General features: G+C 46.4%; 1 protein-coding gene across 1 annotated transcript in view; it reads right to left on the reverse strand.

Moving 5' to 3' along the window:
• Cdh26 (cadherin 26) overlaps positions 1-6,019 on the reverse strand; it is a 43,265-nt gene extending 37,246 nt beyond the window's left edge. The window contains exon 1 of the mRNA XM_055596196.1: positions 5,954-6,019. Coding sequence (XP_055452171.1) covers positions 5,954-6,019 — 66 coding nt within the window. The remainder of the gene's footprint in view (positions 1-5,953) is intronic.
• Positions 6,020-16,089: the final 10,070 nt, after the last annotated feature.

Raw genomic sequence — 16,089 nt, forward strand, 5'->3', positions numbered from 1 at the left:
TCTTTGTATGTTGCTGCCCTCTTTGTCCAAGAGGGCATTTCTGTGGGCATCCATGGGAAGGTTACAACAGTAATGAAAGCTCATTCCCATTAGGCAGAGTCTGAAAAACACAGTTATTCTAAGTAAAACTCTGTTCTTCATGTTTGCGTGTGATGGGGTTCTTGTTCTCTTTAGTGAATTAAGCATGGTTAAGTTTGTCCATTTTCATTTTTAACATGTTATCAATAAATGTAACTCATACAGTCGGGGTCTCCAGGATCTGAACCTAAATCACAAGCGTCCAGATCAGCGGACCCAGGTTCCACCAGGTCACCACCGGGTGTGCCCACGCAGGCACACTCTGCACATGTCTACTGCTGCCCTTGCGGTGCTGTGAGGTCATTTTGTTCATGTCAAAGAAAACAATGGCATTTGCTGCCTGCCACAGACTATATTTCTATTTCTATTTACCTAAAGGAAAAGAGGTGTGTGTGTGTGTGTGTGTGTGTGTGTGTGTGTGTGTGTGTTCATAGGTATGTATGTGAAGTCACAAGGATCTTCCTGTTCCTGTTCTCTAGCCTTGGGACAGCAGGTGTGCACTTTGTGGAACTCAAGTCCTCATGTATGCTAGAAAGCACCTCAGTCGTACCTGCACTGTGCCGCTAGCCCCAAAGAAAAAATTTTCAAAGTCTCCGAATTACCCAACCTTAAACTAGTATGTTCAGACATTGAATATTTGTTGGCTAATATTGGGAGATTTAAATATAGAGTGTAGGGGCTGGAGAGATGGCTCAGCCGTTATGAGCATTGTATGTTCTTATACAAAATCTAGTTTCAATCCCCAGCCACCCAATGGTGACTCACAAATCATCTGTAACTCCAGTTCCAGTGGGTCCAACGGCTACTGACCTCCATCAGCACCAGGCAGGCATGGTACACAGACATCCAGGCAAAACACCCATGCACATAAAATAAAAAAATAAATTTTAAAAACTTTTTAAAGAAACTGCAATTCTTGCAAATGAATGCAAAAATTGATTTTGCTTCTGTCCCAGGCTTTAGGGCTTCAGCAAGGACTGTGTGGACTCTCTCCTGTCACTCAAGTCCCTCAGTGGAAGATGGAATCTTCCAGTAACTGCTCTACACTCTAGCTCTGTAGATTCATTCTGTCCTGATAACACAAACGTGCCCAACCAACAGGCAAGGAAAAGTCACTTGGATCTTCAAAGAGAGTTAAAGCATGAAAGGTTTACACTTTGCCAGAGAGGTGCCTAAAACAGCCCAGCAGCTCCCGCCTGCTTTCGCTTCTCTAGCTTCTCTATATGCAGCCTCAGAATGGCTCATCTGCATGATGCAGGAGACTCGCAATTGTTCCTGCTGCTGAAATGACTCTGTAAAGAGTGCCTATTACACCTCCATCCCGGACAATTGAGGCAGTTCCTCTGAAAAGGATGCCACTCACGGCAGTTTGCATAATGCTCTCTGCAGTGCGGGTAGGACTGTCCCCAGGCTGGCTTCTTCAGCTGCAGCCTACCTCAGGCTGTTTTGTCACAGTGGCAGGCAGGCAAGCTCCTTCTTCCCCTGACCCTTTGCCCTTTCACAGGTGGAACTGGACTTGAACCAGGTCACAGTGTCATTCAGGCTAACCTAATCAGGGAAGCCATGAGATCTTTTGAGAGAGAAAGAGAAAAAAAATAACTCTCAGAATACATTAGGGGAAGGAAAGAAAGAAAGAAAAGAGAGAGAGAGAAACAAAGGAAGGAAGGAGACCCTAAATAGACAATATTCTTTATTCTTTCTGAAAATGTTGGAAATCAGTCTTTCTTTCTCTTCTTTCACTACACAGTACCTTGAAAATACGACTTTTATGTTTTTAATGTATCAGCTCTACTATTTAATTTTTTAAAGTGCTTAAAGAAGCCAGTGAGATGACTCAGCAGGTGAGGTTGCAAAGTTTGATGACCTACACCTATCTGTAGGGCCTGTGCTAGAAGAAGACACCCTGCTCTTGAAAGCTATCTTCTGTCTACACATGCATGCCTAGACATACAAACGCTTGCACAGACTCAGGTGCGAGTGCATACACACACCACACCATGTAAAACTGTGCTCCAAACAGGAAGGGCCAAGTATCTGCCTTTTCCTATGAAAGTCTCTAGGCAACCTCTATTTCCTCTTGTATCTCACAGTCCCCTTGGAGTCAACTTAGCCAGAATTGACCCTTTTAGCTCATTTTCTCACAAAGCACTCCTTCTTCAGGACTCCCTAATTCAACAGAACACTGACACCTGCTCACTCTCCACACCTGCCCCTTGCTAAGCAACACAGCTAAGCTCTGCTTTCATTCCTAGGCTCCTTTGGCCCTTCTAGCCATCTGCACCCACCTCGAGGACTGAGAGTTCCCATATTTCCATAAGAGACCCTGGAACATCTCCTGGAGTGACCACTCCTGTCCCTTCTCGTCCCTCTGCTGGGAACTGAATGACACCCCTAAACACATATGCAGAAGTCCTCATCCATAGCACCTGCAAACTAAGACACCTTCAGAGTTCATCAAGTTACAATGAAGACATCCTGGTGTGCCCCGATCCAATGACAGGAAGAGGAAGCAGACACCCAGGAACAAGGCTGGCAATGACCTGGGTGGAGGATGAAATGATGTAGCTGCAGACCTTATTGGCAACAGCCTGAGAAGCCAGAAAGAGGTTCTGAAGGACTCTACCAGAGGGATGTGTTCCTGCTGATGGTGCAGTTAAAGACACCAGGCCTCTTATAATGGTGATCATGCCATTAGTTCAAGATACCAGCCTGGAGCACATGCTCTTCCAACCCACTCTCTGTCTTAAACCATTTGAAAATACAGTTTTCTGTAGAAGGTAGCAGAAAGTCCTTCCAGGAAGCCGCTGCTGCTAGGACACACAGAGTCTGGGTGCTCTTTGCCCAGGTGGTCTAAGTTTCGCCCCTGACTGCCATGTCATCCACTGCTCCAACTCTCAGATTCCCAGTGAAGTCCCTCAAGGACTTCAGTGGCCAGAGCCTAATTGCTAGCAATGTTTTATCATCATCATCATCATTATTAGTGTGTGTGTGTGCATCCACGTAGGTCCACATGTATGTCCGTGTGGAAGCCAGAGGTCGACCTCAGATGTCTTTCTCAGCTGCCCTTTATGTCGTTGATCTGAACCCAAACAACCATTAGGCGATGCTGGTGGCCAGCAGGCCGCATGGTCTGTCTCAGCCTTTCTAGACAGGTCCCTCCACACCTGGCTGTTTATGTCAGAACTAAGGATCTGAACTCAGGTCCTCATGCTTTTGTTGCAGGTCCTTAACTGACAGAGCCACCTCTCTACCATCTCTCTAGCCTTATGGTGTTAAAAGAAAACTTTCTTCAGAAATTCAAAAACAGTGCCAACCACAAAACACCAGTTTCATTCTTTGGGAGATTCTCTCATCTCTGGCCTTTGAATCCAGCCTGGCCCAATATGAGGTTGCTTGGATTTGTAGGATTAAAAATGACAACCAGGCAGACAGCTTGCCACTGGGTATCTCTGAGTGTAGACCAAGGTTGTTGGCCTACAGAACACACTTCTGGCTTTGTCCTTTGGCTTCATGTCAGAGTCGTGGAACTCTCAGCAACTGTTAGCCACTGGAGAGGAAAATGCTGTTTTCTACAAGAGCGTAGCTCCAGTGGAAGGCCACATATCCAGGAATACTGGGACAATATAAATCTATCTTGATTTTTTTTTCAAGTACATAAATCTGGGTGGGTAGAGAAGATGAGGTGGGTCTTGGAAGAACTGGGGAGGAGTGGATATGATCAAAACATATGAAATTCTCAAGAAAAAAAGAAAGACAGAGCAAGGGTGTGAGTTTTCAGAGAGAAACCAGTACACACAACACTTCCTCAGAAAAATGCCAGTGTGTGTGTGTGGGGTCACCATGGAGATTAGGTATGGGACAGAGGGTTCTCACTGTGGAGTTTAGGTGTGGGGGAGGGTGCTCACTTCAGAGATTAGGCATGAGGGAAGGGTTTTCATTGTGGAGATTTGCTAGGAGGGGGGAGGATCCTTACTGTGGAGATTAGGTGTGTGTGGGGGGTCACTGTAGAGATTAGGTATAGGGGGGGTCACTGTAGAGATTAGCTATGGGATGAAGGATTCTCACTGTGGAGATTAGGTGTGTGTTGGGGGGGGTGTTATTCCTGTGAAAGACACTGGCAAACAGAACTTGGAGGAACCCTGAAGGCAGGGAGGGGTTGTGTTTTTTCCGGCCAGTTTAGTGAATGACTGGACACCTGATGATGACGTAGTTCTTCAACAAGGGCAGACCCTGCACTCCCAATTCCTCTGGATCCCCTGCTCCTACAGTTTCAAAATTCACTGCCATCTGCAAAACTCTTTCAGCCAAGCACTGAGGTGCAGTCCACAGGAGGAGTCCAATGTCCCCACCATCCTCACTTCCCCTTGGAGGTGAATTAACCTTTCACGTGCTGTGCTACCATAACATGGGACAAGGTGTCACTGTTTCCTTGAGAGACTAGTTGGAGGCAGGGGCAGGCATGAAGAAAGGATGGAGATAGGATTTGATTTGCAATATACTCAGATCCAGACTAACATAGGGGTAATAAGTCAGGGTTCTAAGAAATACTACAGATGAGATGAAAACACTGATTAAAAGCTCAGCTCTCAATGCAGCAAAATGCAACATATAATTCCACGCAGCTGATACTAGGCAAGGCACCCGATTTCAAAAATGGGGCTTTGCTAGAGTGTGCGTGTGCCAAGGGTGTACCAAAAGAACCCCCTGTTGTGTTTGCTGCTGTACTTAGTGTCCATCCAAGGGTCTGGCCTAGCAGAGGTCTAACTAGTGACTGCACGAATGTAGCCCCCCCTCCTTTCATTGATTAGGGAAAACAGAAAGGAAGGCTGACGATACCACTGGCCAAGGCATCACCAAGTACAGGCCATCCATGGGGTCCCTTCCCTCACTACAGTGCCCAGAAAGGCAGCGAAGCACACTTTTTAGCTTTATTGGCAAGCAAAGAAAACACAGCAACAAGGTTTTTGTTTCAAGTCCTGACCATCCAGCTGCACTGCTGGAGTAATCCACCTAGACTTCCGGGAACCATGGATGAAATGGACTTGAGGTGAGATGAGGATCGAAGTCAGCCAAGTCCAGACCCTCCTCCTCTGAAAGTGGGGAGGAGTCCTTTGTTGTCATGTAAGCAACCAGGTTCAGACCCCAGAGTGCTTACTCCCAACCACTACTGGCTGCCTCCACTTTGTGTGTTGGTGTGTGGTGTCTGTTTGTCTGTTGGTCTGTCTGCTCTTTCTCTGTGTGTGTGTGTCTGTGTATGTGAGAGAGAGAGAGAAAGGAGGGGGAGAGAAAGAGAGGAGAATCAAGTAGAATATGAAGAGATCTTTGGAAAAGCAAGGGGGTGCAGGGGCCATGCATTCACAGGTGGCTTGTGGGGTGGGAGGAAGGGGCTGCAGGAGGGAAGCCAGGGAAGGGATGAAGAAGTGAGTACACATGAAAATCCATAATGAAGCCAATCACCTCATATGCTAACCTAAAACATTCATTTTATAAAAAAGGAAGACACAATATTCTCTTCCCACTAAAACAGAGCAAATTCAGCAGGTCACACTCCACAACTGCATGTAAGACTGCCACTGGAACAGAGAGCACGGGCTGCCCGTGGGAACACAGGGTACTGGCTGCCACCAGTATTAAATTCCTCAGCTGCTCTGCTCTCCACTTCCTCATAAGATGTGGATCTCAACCCTACCTTCCTCTGAAACCTGTGTGCCTGTATTACTCTAGAGGTGACCAGCACCCCTGGCTTCAGCTGAATGCTGGCTTTTGTTTCAGGTTCAGATGGATTATACTCAGTTATCCTGACATTTTTTTTTAAGCCCAGAAAATGAAAAACCCACCTATGCTAAGCACAGTTCCCAGCACCAACCCAGCTCACCTGTAGGGGTAACAGCAGCAATGGCAGCAGCAGAAGCAGCAACCAGGCGCAGCCTGGGGTGTCCATGCCTGGGTGTCCACCGGACAGTCCTTGGAGCCTGGTAGCCTCATCAGGAGCCAGTCACCTGCTCTCCAGCTGGTGTCATCTTTTCTAGTTACTCTCTTGGGTTCTTAGGCCCTGACACTTCACCTCCTGGCTCCTCTGTTCTCTGCCTTGCTGTCATTGTGTGAGAGCAGGTGGGCTGATGGGTAAGGTATAACCTCATCTGCAGCCAACAGAGTTCTAGGGAAGCAAGTGCTCAGATTCCAAACACCACAGTTACGTGTGTACACAGAAAACTGGCTGGGCATCCAACCTCAGGGATTATAGCTCAGCCGGAGAAGAAAAAGCAGAGCCTGTGGGAAAATCGGGTTTTGTTTCTCTGTTTCTTAGTTGGTTTTGGGTTTCTAAATAGAAGTCTAAAATCCCTCTGTAGTAGGGCAATTAGTGGTTCTTATAATCACTCAAAACTGGAAAAACATCCCCAAGAAATTATATAGAGAGCTGTTACACACAGAGAGGGGGAGGAAGAGAGGGGGGCATGTGGTGGCAGTGTTTGTCAGTCTCCCTTTCTGTTTTCTGATTGGACAGCTGCTCAGACACTCAGGGGCACTGATCAGAGCAACAGACACACTAGGGGAGAGTCCTGTCTTGGGGCGCCCACACTCTAGTGGAATCCCATATGATTATGCCAGGGAAGATGTATGAGGAAGAAAGAAATGAAGGCGGCTTTCGATGACGCCTCTGTAGAGCATGCATGCACAAGGCAGGCCATAGGTTCCTTCAGCTCCAGAACAGAAAAATAAACTACTTTTTACAGCTATCCCACATATATTACAAAATCTTTATTCTAAGCATATCTAGGCTCTGGGGTATAAAACCATTTCTACCGAAACCTCTTATGAACTGTGATGGAGTTAAAGAGTAGGCAGAGAGATGAGAAAGCATCCGCCCCCTCCCTCTCCTTCCTCCCCCCTCAACACCTCACCCCCCAGCTAGAGTATCTAAGGAAACCTGGGCCTTAGATTCTGGGAAAGGGTTACATTGGGATTCTATGACATCGACTGTCAAGCCTGCAAATTTCGAAGCAAAATCTGAACTTGGGTTCTGACAACCTTGATTAATGTATGAATTATTATCTCCCTATCTTGCCTAAAGTAATGACCAGTTTTCAGCAAGCAAAACAGGCACAGTCCTTTTGGCTTCCTGTGCTCTCAGAGCAGGAGTTAATGCTGCATGTGTGTACTGAACTGTCATCGTTCTAACTCATCTGAGCTTCTCAGAGTGAGAGCTGAAGTTGCACGTGTGTGCTGAACTGTCATCATTCTAACTCGTCTGAGCCTCCTGCCATGGAAAGCATCAACGTGTGACAGGTTGCTGTGTGCTCCTTTGCATGGACAGAGAATTAGGTAACAATGCCTGGGGTTCATTTGTGTTCATTTTGGAGCAGGCGGATTGTTCTTCAGTGCAGCCTGTGAGACCCCAGAGCACAGCCACTGGTTCCATGCTCGAAAGGCTCAGCTAAGCCTAGGCAAGTGCAGAGCAGAGCCCCACGGGAGAATGAGGCCAGCGTTACAATACTCTGAGAAGAACCCTGAGGATGCTGGGTAATGGCTCTAGCTTATAGCTGTTCTAAGTTGAAAAAATGGCATTTTAATACATTACGAGAGACTGAATTTTCAATGCCCTCAAACATTTAACTATAACTGGACCAAATTCCATTTGGGCATTAGGCAGCCATTCTTCTTTAGGCTGTGGTCACGTCAGGCTCCAGGACCACCTGCTGCATCCTGATGTGAACTAGGGAGTATGCTTTCTAAATACTTGAGGTCCCAGTGACAACCAATCAGTGCTCCTCACTGGGCTTAGAAGCTCAGTAATAGCCTTGCAACCTCATGCTGCCTGCTCTCACCTCCCAGATGACAACCAAAACTGTTCTTCTGGGAGGACGGGAAGGACGGTGAGAGCCACTGTTGGTCACCTCAACTCAACACGCTCACCTCAAGTGCTCAAGGGAGCCCAGCTCTCCTCAAATGTTTAGCATTTTGTTTAATGATATAGAACATTGCTTCCCAGATGGAATGGTTTGGTCTCAAATATTTTGTGCAAACTCATTTCTGAAAGAGTTCACGGTCAATTGTGGTATTTTTGGGTAGAAACATGCTTTGTGAAAGATTTATACTTGCTTGGGAGTCAGCGTCAAGGACCCTTAAGTCAAGAATAAAGAATAATTACAGACATCATCTGCTGAGAATCGCCAGCAAAGGGGGCCAAAAATCTTAGAACTTCAGATCTGATCCTTCCCCGGCCCTCACCTGCTTGTCACCCCAGTCTCAGCCATCCCCACCTCTGCTGCCCATGGCAGGAGTGATGGAAGAGATATTGCTCCTTCCTGAGCCCTGGAGGAGAGGCTTGGATTTTTTTTTTTTTTCCTCATGAAAGAGCTAGATGGGAACATCTGGGATTCACTGCTGAAGAATGGGTGTGACTGTACACGTGACTGTTTGGCTTGGATTCTGCTGACATGGTGGACAAGGTTCGATGGGAACTGCAGCTGAACCTGGGGAGGACACATTCCCATGCTGTCACCATGGTCACCGCCTGTGCAGATGGAGTAAATACCCCAAGAGCTGCCCGAAGCTGGAGTTGAACCTTCCTCCTGTCTCCAGCGGGGCTCCTGTTGGCTGGGGAGGTGGACGACATGACCTCAGATAGAGAGAGGTCCAGTGTGGCATGTGGTGGTGCCTTTCCACCACAATGAGGCAGCAGAGGCCAGAAGAACCTGCTTCAGAGGAGCCAACAACATCCCCTGTTCCCCATTCTCAGTCTCTGAAGGAGACTTGAGAATCCGGAAAACAAGGAAAACTGACCTAGTAAGAATCCACAACCTGCCATCCTGTCTTCATGCCAGAAGGGGAGGTAAAATACCAGGCCAGGTGCAAGGGAGTCCATTCTCCTCAGAGGGAGGAGAGAGATTTGACTTCTACCAAACTTTTCATCAACCTAATAAACTAGATTTCTTCAGCCAACCAAAGTAACTGAAGGAAAATGTACACTGAGAGATTTAAAGAGTGTGGTTTAAGATTAGATTAGGAAAACAAAATGGGATTAGGAATCCACTGGATCAACACTGCTGGGAATGTTCACTTGTGGCTGGTCAATCATTGGGTTCAACACCCAACTTCTCATAGTCTCAAGTAAAGCTTGATTCCTCAGGAATCTCAAAAAGAGATTTGTGTGCTGAGGCGGGTATGTATCCATGTGAGTGCAGGTCCATGTTCAGGCATAATTACATGTATGTATGTATGGGCATAACGTTAATGTGTAATTTAAATGCTGATTTCTGTACCCTCCATATCTGGTTACAATCCTTTTTCTGAGAAAATCCCATCTCAATGTTGTGTAAACACTGCCCCCAATTGTCCTCTGATATGCCACTAAAGCAGCTTACAGCCGATTGCTGAGCAGGGGAGAGAAGAGAGCTGGACTTCCTGCCAGCCAAGGGAGGAGGAGAGAGACGGGGAAGTAGAAGATTGAACCAGATTCAGCTAAGCAGGGAAAGACACAAAGTGCAAGTATCTCTGGGAGGAGGCCAGATTGGCTTGAGGGTTAAGAATAGAGTTAAAACTTCTCAGTTATTATGTTGTAAAGCTCATAAACAAAAAAACAGAGTAAAGTCTCAATTATTTTAATGCTAGTCAGGGTAAGAAACTAAGAAACAAACACAGTTTGATAAAGATAACTTTAATATGTGAGGTGTGGGGTGGTCCGAGGTCAACCTTGGATGTCATCCCTCTGGAACCATCTACTTTATCTTTTGAGACAGTGTTTCTCACTGGCCATGAGCACACTAATTACCCCATGCTGGCTGGCCAGCAAGTCTCCGGGACCTTCTGTCACCTCCTCCCAGCACTGGGATGACTGGTGCCACCATAACTGGCTTACATTTTAAAATTACATTCATTTATTGTTCGTATGTGTTCATGTATGTGTACACATGTGCCCACAGTGCACAGGTGGAAGTCAGATGAAAGCCTGTGAGAGCTCGTTCTTTCCTTCCACCACCTACTTCTCAGGGGTCAAACTCAGGTCACTGTGCTTGACAGAAAGTGCCTTCACCCACTGAACCATCTCCCTGGCCATGCCTACAGTTTTCCGTGTTCTTGGGAACAAACTCAGGTCCTTGTGTTTTTGTGATAAACATTATATTGACTGATCTGTCTCCCCAGCCAAGTATAGACAAAACAAACAAACAAACAAATGATGTTAATATCTATGAAAGAAGTGGGAAATAGTAAGACCTGGAGAGGACAGGAGCTCCACAAGGAGAGCAACAAAACCAAAAAAAATCTGGGCCCAGGGGTCTTTTCTCAGACTGATACACTAACAAAGGACCATTCATGGAGATAAACTAGAACCCCTGCACAGATGTAGCCCATGGCAGTTTAGTGCCCAAGTGGGTTCCATAGTAATGGGGACAGGAATTGTCTCTGACAGGAACTGATTGGCCTGCTCTTTGATCACCTGAGGGGGGAACAGCCTTACCAGGCCACAGAGGAAGACAATGCCACCACTCCTGATGAGACCTGATAGACTAGGATCAGAAGGAAGGAGAGGAAGACCTCCCCTATCAGTGGACTTGGGGAGGGGCATGGGTGGAGAAGGGGGAGGGAGGGTGAGACTGTTTGGGGAGGAGGGAGTGGGCTACAGGGAGGATACAAGGTGAATAAAATGTAATTAATAAAAATTATAATAAAAATATTTAAAAAAAATCTGTGCTTCCTGTACCAGTGGTGTGGCTCTGTAAGTCTGAGCCTGCTGTACACAATGGTCACCAAGAGAAGGTTTCAGGCTCCCAAAGTGGAGATATTCCTAGGTGATACAGGGCAGCTGGAGCCCAGAGGGCATCAGCTGTTGGAGGCTACAGCCTGAAGGGCCAGAGCAGATGAGCTGGCCTGATAGCTCTGGGGTGTGCAGCAAGGCGTGCTGCCGGTGCTTGCTGTACACCTTTCAACTTTCCTTAGGCTTGAAAATAACTCACTGTACTGTCCTGCAGCAATCACGGATGGACCTCATTGTAAGTAATATGCTCACCCACACCTAGCTGGCTGGCCAGCCAATGAGCTTCAGGGATCCACCCACCTCTGACCCCTGCCCCCTGCTAAGAGTTGGGTTTACAAGTATTGCCACCATGCCTAGCTTTTTACATAGGTGCTGGTCCAAGTGCTTTACCAACAAACCCATCAGCTCACCCTCTTCTTTACCTTTTGTCATTATATTTCTACGCTAACAAGACTGTGGGTAGAACTAACAGATTCTCCAGTCATTTGTCTGAGTAGGTTTTGAAGGGCTTGGGGAAGGGGTTTGAAGAGGCCTCTAGTTGATTTTTTTCTATCAAGTTCTGAATGAAGACATATTTCCTTTCTAAAGAAAAAAACAAACAGTTTTGATGCTCTAATTTAATGTGTGTGGGTGTTTTTCCTGCACGCATGTAAGTGCACCATATGCACACAGTACCCAGGGAGGATAGAAGGGTCGGATCCTCTAGAAATGGAGATACAGACAATAGCGAGCCTCCATGTGGGTGCTGGGATTTGATCCTCTGCTCCAGAAAGGCAGGCTTCTCCAGCTTGAGTGAGTCGAGGATTTATTAACATGCAGACTGTCTCATGGTCTGGGGAGGCCCACAGCATAAGCAGCACAAAACTCAGGGTCTTAAACAGAGCTACCATGACACATGTGTTACTGCTTTCTCTGGAGGGCAGAAAGGTGTGATCCCATGGTCACCCAGTGTAAGGACCAGGGCTCACACATGCAACAAAAGACAGGTGACAGACAAAAGCATAACAGGAGCCTTCAAGAGACGCCGGGGCCCAGGGGGCTCCTGTTTTGTGCAAGGAAGCTTGCATGGTCATGTAGAAATGCTTCTGTGACCGACTTCTGGGGATACTTGCATGGGGCTCTGTCTTTGAGGGCCTAAGGACAGGACACTCATGGGTTTCCAGCTGGTTTGAGGCTCTAGTTTTTATGGCTCCCCTCGGGGAGAAGGGGTGCAGAGATGAGGCCAAAACCCCCTTCCTTTAGTGTACTATTAGCACACTGAGGCACCACACTTCAGGGTGTCACTTCCTGAGCCCCCGAGGTTTAAATATTCAAGCTTCACAATTGCATCCCCAGAAATCCCTTTTAACATCCTATATATGTGTATATACTGTGCTGTTATTACTAATTGCTTAAATGCTGAATTGATTAGTGTAGTTATATTTAGTCCTACCTTATGAAGGCGGGTTGTCTGTGAAGATTTTTACAAGTGACTTGAGTTATTTCACATCTGCTGGGTGGGGCCTTGTGATGAGGGAAGAACCCTCCTCTGTAGTTAACCACACCTAACAATTCATTTCCTCTCTGGTGGCCGAGGACAGGTAGGTGAAGAACTGGCTTTGTGTCGGAAGCCAAGCAGTCCTTCTCTTCCATTTCCTGTTCATTTTAGTACAAAGGTTTGTTCTATTAGAAGATGCCAATGAGATAAATTCATCAGGGTCTCAAAAGGATTGGTCGCCATCTAGTGGATGATTTCGTGGCAACTGCTAAAATAACTGCCCTTCACTCACAATCTAAACCCAAATTTTATACCTCCAATTTGGTTAATTTGGCTAATATCAGAGAATGATTCCTAACCCACTAGCATGACTGCCACAGTTTGGCATCCTCGGAGGCACATGCTTCACTGTCAGAGGTGAGTTTAGGAAGAGGCGCAAAGGCCTCTGGGAAGGCTTGCAGCTGACCCTGCCCTCTGCCAGGACTTCCCTCAAAAGCCTGACTCACTTCCAGATGTGGGAGTTAAGGTGTGAGCTCACTGCTTCACACTGTTGCTAAAAGTCCTTCCCTGGAGAAGGTGTGAGCCATGTCTAACCCCTCCTCCAAAAGTCCCAAAGATAAACTAAGATAGGAAACCCACCAAAGCTCACCCTGGTGAACCAAAGAGTACATTAGCCTCCCTTACAGGATGATGGTGGTTACAGGCAACAGTGTCAGTGGCCTTAAAGAAGCCACACTGGCAGGTCTTCACCCAGCATGGACACCCTTCCCCCCCTCAGGGCAGCACAGATGGAACCCTTTACCTCTCTGTCCCAGCCTGTGTCCTCTAGCCCTCCCCACCAGCCAAGTACAATTGGGGCAGAATTGCATACAGGTGATTAGGAGTGGCTGGACTCCCCAGTGAGGGTCCCATGACCCATCTCAACCCCCTTCTAAGAGGGGAAGTCAAGCATCAACAATCGCAGTTGTGGTGATCCTTTGCAAGAGGACACAGCTGAATTCAGGAAGATTGTTGCAGTCTGGCTGGGAGGACAGTCCTGCACACACAACGAATCTGCAGCCTGCCCCTCACCTACTGACTCCTCAACATCTTTGAGGGAGACGATGATTCAAGTGGTTCACAGCCACGTGTCTCTGATGCACAAAGCAGCACTGGTCGTGCTTGCTCCTGGGCAGTATCAGCATTGAGGTCGGGGGACAGTCTCATCCCCAGCAACTGCTGAGAATAATCAAAAAGAAAAATAAAGACAAATTGGAAAGACAACTGTATGAAAAACAACAACAAAAGAAATATCAAGCCAGAAAATTCCAGATAATGTTTGTTCTGTTTAATAAGTCTCAAGGAAGGAAAGGTCCAAGTTCACAAAAGCTTAAATGAATTCTGTTTTGCTACCACACAAAACCAAACACACAGCATTGCAACAGCAAATGAACATGCTGACTATGTTCAGGCCACTTCACCTATGACTTTCTACGTGAATACAAATAAACAATAAATACTGCTGTTACCTTGAACACGGTACCTCCAATGAGTTTGGACTTTCACCTAACTGTTCAAGAAGACGGATGGAAAGAAAGGAAAAGAATATGTAAGTCACCTAAGAAGGTATTCTTGGGTCTTTCTTAGGACATGACCCCAACAGGACACAGTTTCAGAACGAACCTTCCAGACAGTTACCAAATCTTCAGCCCCTTTGGTCATTTAAGACTTGGGAAATAGTCCAAAGCCATCAATGAATACTTAAAGCACTTTGTGATTTTTCTCTACTCACTGATGTTATTAAGCCTGAAAAACTGTTTCCTTATATTCTTCTTGGTTTGACTGGTTTAAAATTCAAGGGCTATGTAAACACCTCTGAAATGAAAAGCACTTCCCAGAAGTACAGCCATTTGTCGCTGTAGCTGGATACTGTGGTTTGTCCTTGAACTGAATGAGTTCACAGTTCGTTGTCAATGCTGTCCACTTGACTGCGTGTAGTAGGTTCTTAGGGATCAGAGAAAGCTATGCTCAATTAACTGCAGTCAGTGGAGCTGTAAGGAATGGCATTGGTCAATAGTACCCCAATCCTATCCAATACTGTTTAACACAGACAACCAACCTGGGCAAACAAAGTCACCCGTTCAGGCTTCTAGGGATGTCTAAACACAGGACATGAATTCTAGTCCTCAGATCAGGGACTTCAGCTCAGTGTGCTGGAAGCAAATGTGTGTGGTTCCATCTTTACATTTCTTAGTTGTGACAGTTTTGCTCAGACACATATTCAGCAAGGGAAAAGAAACCCCATCCTAGCCTGGCCAGGTCTCTAAGAGCACCCACACAGATGCACAACAGGAAGAGAACCCTGTTAGAATTACTCTAGGGAGCATATAGGCACACAGGTGTACCCAATGTCATGCTTACATTTATTGGCCCTGAAACTTCCTAAGGATCTGCGTAAAAATAGAGAAAGAATGAGGGAGGTGCCAGGGGTGGTGCAAATAATCTATGCTCAGAGGAGCAGGGAAGTGAACACACAAGGCCTCGCTCAGGGGTGAAGAGGGTGAGGGGTGGTCCTGTTCTCCCAATATTAGGTGCATACCATGGATGAATGTGGCCATTGAATCTGTGAGCTGTCAGCAACATATACAGATTTTGGTCATAAAAAGACATGAGCCCTCCATGTAATAATGTTTCCTCCAGGAGGGCAGTGCAAAAGAATCTGAAAATAAAGTCTGAAAGAAATGGCAACAAACAAACAAACAGACAGACAAAAACTAGAAAACAGTTCACATGTTGTTCAGTCTGAGTAAAATTAGGTTTTACAAAGAGAATTTGACATTTAACCTTAGCAAATTCGTCTCACCCTTCTGCTGTTACTTGTGGCTGTGTGGAAGCTGTTATATATTTCCAACTGAAACAGGCTACCTTTGTCCTTTGCCCCATCGGTGAAAAAAATACTATAGAGTCATGGATGCCCCAAACAAGTCCAATAGTTGTTTCAACGGATAAAGTCAACTGCAGTCCTTAACATAGATACACTATCTACAAAGCAGCAGCCAAGGAAAGGTTTGCAGAAGCTCATTGTGGAACGCTCCCCAGGCAGATAGTACTCAAATGCAGCTGAGAAAGATGCCTGTGAGGGAGCCAGGAAGCCACAGGTAGTTAAGAACACTCAAGATAGCATCCAGTAACTCCCTACATACACTCTCTCTCTCTCTTTCTGCAATATGTCTGCTCCCTCTACTGAAATCAGGCATGATTAGAAAAGGTTGTCTTATAGAAGAGTTGCGGGGGGATTGAAGGACCCAGAGGGGAGAGATGCTCCATAAGAAGAAAAACAAAGCCAACAAATCTGGGCTCAGGGGAGCCTGCAGAGGCTGATGCACCAACCAAGGACCATGCATGAAGAAGACCTAGACCCCTTGCTCAGATGTAGCAGATAGACAGCTCAGTCTCCATGTGGGTTGCCTAGTAAGGGGAGTAAGGCTGTCTCTGACATGGACTCCATTGCTTGCTCTTTGATCACTTTTCCCCTGGTGGTGTTGCCTTGCCAGGCCACAGAGGGAGAGGATGCAGGCAGTCCTGATGAGACTTCATAGGCTACGGCCAGATGGTAGGGGAGGAGGGCTCCTTTCGGTGGACTAGGGTAAGGGGGTGGGTATAAAAGGGAGGGAGGGTGGACTGGAAGGAGTTGAGGGAGGAGGCTACAACTGAGGTATAAAATGAATAAATTATAAAAAATAAATTTATATATAAAAATAAAATAAAATTATATTAAAAAGAAGAAGAAAACCCTGCT

The sequence above is a fragment of the Psammomys obesus genome, unplaced genomic scaffold, assembly GCF_907164565.1.
Source record: "Psammomys obesus unplaced genomic scaffold, mPsaObe1.curated_primary_1811, whole genome shotgun sequence".
In the NCBI taxonomy this organism is placed as follows: Eukaryota; Metazoa; Chordata; class Mammalia; order Rodentia; family Muridae; genus Psammomys; species Psammomys obesus.